The sequence below is a fragment of the Sus scrofa genome, chromosome X (genome assembly GCF_054392235.1).
Source record: "Sus scrofa isolate SSC_HxYL_T2T_F1_AM1 chromosome X, Sscrofa_HxYL_maternal_Yorkshire_Landrace_v2.0, whole genome shotgun sequence".
NCBI classification, from domain to species: Eukaryota; Metazoa; Chordata; class Mammalia; order Artiodactyla; family Suidae; genus Sus; species Sus scrofa.
The window spans coordinates 95,041,774-95,046,950 of NC_139401.1; the positions used below are offsets into that span (position 1 = coordinate 95,041,774).

Consider the following 5,177-nt stretch of genomic DNA (forward strand, 5'->3'; position numbering starts at 1 on the left):
CCAGTGGCTGCAAGGTTGGAGACAGGAGCTTGAGCTGCTACCACTGGATGCTCTCCAATGGATATCCAGTCACAGGTCATGAAAGTTTTGTGTTTTAAAAATCAAAAGATACTCTGCTTGGAAAGAACCAATTCCACACATCTGAATGAATTTTAAAAATAATTTCAGAACCCAGGGAATTAGAAAGATGAAATTCTTGTGAAATTTTGCTTTGCCATTTCTGTACTATATATTGGTCCCCACTTATATTTTTAAATGTGTGCTTAAACTAGGATACTTTGCAAGAGTGTAATAGGTGTAATAGATGAAAATAGCTGCCCCTTCACTTTATCTATTGCATATGACACATAAAATACTTCTGAAAAACTCCATAATATACCCATGGAATAAAGAGAATAATAATGGGACGTGATATTAACAGGAAAATAATTTGGATGTTATAGAACTCTACGTCGACTGACCTAGAGAAAGCACTAAAACTGTGTTCAAGAAAAGGTGGTTTATCTGTAGTTTCTCTAGCTTTTCTCTTGTTGTTTGCCTGAGAGTGACATCCTTCACTTTCTACATTCAAATCAAGGGGTACTAAGAAGTTCTTTTTTAAATTTCAAAAATTTTATTGACATATAGGTGAGTTACAATGCTATATAAGTTCAGGTTTACAACATAGTGATTCAATATTTTAGTACAGTATTCTCTATATCATGTTATTAGAAAATATTAGCTATATCTCCTTGTGCTGGACAGCATATCATTATCGTTTAAAATATGAAGAAACACTGAGTTCAAATAAAAATCATCATAAACTACAAAGAATTGAAATCCCAGAGTGTGTTCTCTCTCTCTACTGTTGTTGGAAGCTTGAAATCAATTAAAAAGAAAAGGAATTGGAAACACCACCAACTACTTTGAAATTCAGCAAAACACCTATAGAAAACAAAGAAAATGCACCAAGAAGAAAACACAATGGATATTAAGTAATTATTATCATGAACATTAACACTCAAATCACTTGGGGTAGAGGAAGGAGTCACCTTAGTTTTCTTAACTGCTGAACTTATTTTAATGCAAAGAGGTAGAGAGACCTGTGGCAGGATCAGATCTGGAAGCCTATACTTAAAGCCACGGTTAAAGCAAGGACTTGAAGGGAAAACAACAGGCAAAAGATCACACCTCCTTCCCGCTCAGTCTCTGGGCTGAGGATCACAGGAAGGCTGTGACTGGTTCGGCCCTAGTCACCCCACCACACTCTGTGCCATTGGCTGTTGCTCACAGGATGCCACCTCACCATTGGCTGCTGTTCTCCAGACGGAGGCTACGACTGCTCTCATTGGACAATCCTATCTTCCGGCCAATTTTCCGCTCATTGAAGAGACTGTGTAAAAAGCAAAAACTTACAGGCTGAAAAAGAATAGAGTTTAAAAATCTGAATTAGGTAGAATGGTAATTTCTGAAGATGTGGTGCTTGCCTCTAGAAAATTTACCTATTTTTACACTGAGTTTGGGTCCTGTTTTAGGTATTTCATTGAACTCAGATTTTGAGAAATGTTGAAGGAGTGTGGAGAGGGAAGTGTGATTTTTCTATCTGCTGTTGCACTTTGTTATGGTATCCTAGAAAACGATCTCCGGATGATACCGCTATATAGGGGTGGGGGACCAACTACAAAAAAAGCTAAATAAAATGATTGCGGAAATACTTTAGGACCTAAAGATCCCTACAATGGCTGACCCACCAGGAATAGAAAGGACCATTTAGGAAAAGGGAGGCGGTGCACTAGGTTTAAGAGAAAGTCACCGTTTTCCTTGGAACGAACTGTGCTACAGACTTCTATCCCAGTCGTGAAGCTAACGTTTAATGATGTTTCCTTCATCTTAACAACTTTTTAATGAGGGGCCATATGGCAGGGGTCGAACTAAAGCAGTTCTGATTCTTGAGCGCTACAGGTCTTTCCCCGCCAAGTGAGTGGCTCTGAAAAGAGCCTTTGGTTTCTCGCGCTCAGGGGGTCCTGAGGCAGCTCATTTGCAGGTGGTGTATCTGATGACGGCCTTGGTGGCCACGGACACGGCGTGCCTGCCGAGCTCCCCGGGCAGCAGCAGGCGCACCGAGGTCTGGATCTCCCTGGACGTGATGGTGGAGCGCTTGTTGGAGTGGGCCAGGCGGGCGGCTTCCTCGGCGATGCGCTCGAACATGTCCTTAACGAACGAATCAAGGACATTCACGGCCTCCTGCGACAGGCTCAGGCCCGTGTGGACCCGATTCAGCACCCTGGGGAAATAGGTGGCGAAGCTGGCGAAGCCATCAGCGCGGCGGCGGCGGCGGCGGTGGCGGCGGCGGCAGCGTCGCTGCTTGGGTGTCTTCTGCTTCGGGTTCTTCGCCTCAGCTTTGGTGGTCTCGTCTTCGGTGGACTCGGCTTCAGTGGTCTCGGCTTCGGTCGTCTCAGCTTCAGTCGCCTCGGGTTCGTTAGTCTCGGCTTCGGTCATCTGGGCTTCTGTCATCTCATCTTCGGTGGTCTCGGCTTCTGTCGCCTCAGCTTCGGTCGTCTCAGCTTCAGTCGCCTCGGGTTCGTTAGTCTCGGCTTCGGTCATCTGGGCTTCTGTCATCTCATCTTCGGTGGTCTCGGCTTCGGTCGCCTCAGCTTCGGTGGTCTCGGCTTCAGTCATCGGGGCTTCAGTTGTCTCAGCTTTGTTGGTCTGGGCTTCGGTGGTCTCGTCTTCCATCGCCTTGGGTTCGTTAGTCTCAGCTTTGGTCGTCTCAGCTTCGGTCATGCGGGCTCCTGTCGTCTCGTCTTCAGTCGCCTCGGCTTCTGTGGTCTCGGCTTCGGTCATCTCGGCTTCGGTGGTCTCGGCTTCGGTCATCTCGGCTTCGGTGGTCGCAGCTTCTGTCATCGTCTGAGCTTCCTCAATTGCCAGGCCTGCCTCAGAAATCACAGAAGGCTCAGCCATGTCGCAGCTACCTTCCCCACCACTCAGAAGGAAGGGCGATGGCGGCTGCTGTGGGCCGGTGTATCATCCCGGTCTTCCCTGACGTCACGGACCACGTGAAATCTGATTGGATAATGCTTGGCAGGGCGTCCTGTCCCCCAAGCAGGCCATATCACCTGTCACTCAATGCCCTCCTGCGTGGTCTCCCAGCAACAAGTACCCGGAGGACTCTGATGACCGTTAAACTTTCTGCGACCTCCACCAGAAAAGCTTTGAAATATGTCCTGTGGAGGAAAAGGTCATTCGTTCACTTCAGCTGATGCATGCCTCCTGTTCATGCATGAGGATTTGAAAAGCTGTCACCAAAGTCACATACCTCAAAGGGAGATCCATTTGGTCTCCCCGAGGGAGTCTGGCCGCCACAACCCAAGTCCTTGCCTCCAGGAGAATGACTCTGGTCACTTGGGGGCCATTTTGCCCCAGCACAGAATCTTCTCTTTCTTTCCATGGCTGAGCCTCCCAGTGGCTTGAGCAGGAATTCTCTGGCAGGGGAGCACAAGTGCTCCTCAAAATCGTGGGACACAATTGACCAGCTACTGCCTCCCACTCGCATGAAAACCCCCAGTGAGTTAGGAAAACATGATATAGCAAAACCATATTCTCCAAAGGCAGGTCAGAAAACAGAAATGGGAATAGTATAAAATTATTAAAAATACTTCAATATTTACCATTTTAAATTGTTTTCCTAACATTCATTGGCCCCCAAGTATCTGACACACTTGAATTGGTGAATAATATTAAACCTGTTAGTTGAAAAAACTGATTACTCTAATTCTCTAACAGAGCACCAGATTGAGAGAAAAAAATCAATATAAGGGAGATATTATTGAATTTGATACATATTCACTTCAAAAAATTCAATGATAATAAAAGCAAAGTTATTTTTAATATAGTCATATAAAAGTAAATTACAAAAAAATAAACAAAAAACTTAAGAAAATTTGAAGAAATGGAGGTGTTCAACGAGCAACGATACAAATCACACTTTCAAGTGCATTTCCTATAAGGTCTTTAAGAATCAGGTAATTCTAAAGCAAAAAGAAGAAGAAGAAGAAGAAGAAGAAGAAGAAGAAGAAGAAGAAGAAGAAGAAGAAGAAGAAGAAGAAGAAGAAGAAGAAGAAGAAGAAGAAGAAGAAGAAGAAGAAGAAGAAGAAGAAGAAGGAGTTCCCATCGTGGCACAGGGGAAATGAATCTGACTAGGAACCATGAGGTTGTGGGTTCAATCCCTGGCCTCGATCAGTGGGTCAAGGATCCGGCATTGCCTTGAGCTGTGGTGTAGGTTGCAGATGTGGCTCAGATCTGGCATTGCTGTGGCTGTGTCTTAGACTGGCAGCTGTAGCTCTGATTCGACCCCTAGCCTATTTACCTCCATATGCCACAGGTGTGACCCTAAAAAAAAGAAAAGAAAAAAGAATCAGTGAATTCTACTGCTAATAAAGTAGTTCTAATCATGAATAGACAAAATCTATTTTTATTACTAGCATATAAATTATGATTAGTAAATCATGAAAGAAAATTTGCAATAGGGAATTATTTCAACCATTATGATAGTTTAACTTTGACCCCAAAAGCTATAGCAGGGCTCTCCTGTGATTATAAATCCTCAAGAATTTTCCCCAACCAAAATTAAGGACATAGAATACAATTTGTTTTGCCATCTGCCTTTTCCATTAGGAAAATTCTAGTATTTTTATTAAGGGTACAGGCTTTCAAGCAACTGCAATTATTAATATTCCCAGTGAACTATTAATTTATGTCATTTTGCACACAAAGTTGAGCATTTAAAATAATGTATGTAAATAATTTTGTGAAGTTATTTTTCATGTTTGAAATGGAAATTTTTCATATTTTCTATTCCATTTATTGACCAAATTAGAAGAGTAAAAGATCCTTAAAATACAAACCAGGCTAGGGTCACTAAACGGTATTCAGCTGATGTCTAAACTGCTCTGCAGGAGTTCCCATTGTGGCTCAGTGGTTAATGAATCCGACTAGGAACCATGAGGTTGCAGGTTCGATTTCTGGCCTTGCTCCGTGGGTTAAGGATCCGGCACTGGCGTGAGCTGTGGTGTAAGTTGCAGACGTGGCTCAGATCCCCAGTTGCTGTGGCTCTGGTGTAGGCCGGCAGCTGTAGCTCTGATTAGACCCCTAGCCTGGGAACTTCCACATGCCACGGGTGTGGCCCTAGAAAAGGCAAA

General features: G+C 43.9%; 1 protein-coding gene across 1 annotated transcript; it reads right to left on the reverse strand.

Moving 5' to 3' along the window:
* Positions 1–2,013: 2,013 nt before the first annotated feature.
* On the reverse strand, positions 2,014–2,607 carry LOC146394728 (histone H2B-like). Its single transcript, XM_085007430.1, has 2 exons — positions 2,554–2,607; positions 2,014–2,388 (listed from the first exon to the last, which is right to left on the reverse strand). The coding sequence occupies exons 1-2, from the start codon at positions 2,596–2,598 to the stop codon at positions 2,014–2,016; spliced, it is 420 nt and encodes a 139-aa protein (XP_084863556.1). The 5' UTR covers positions 2,599–2,607.
* Between the last annotated feature and the right edge of the window lie 2,570 nt (positions 2,608–5,177).

Excerpts from the sequence above, each read along its gene's own strand:
- LOC146394728 (XM_085007430.1), bottom strand. The coding sequence starts at position 2,598 with ATGACAGAAGCCCAGATGACCGAAGCCGAGACTAACGAACCCGAG. Across the intron at positions 2,389-2,553 it reads CCGAGACTAACGAACCCGAG|ACCACCAAAGCTGAGGCGAA; the intron begins GCGACTGAAGCT and ends ACCGAAGACGAG.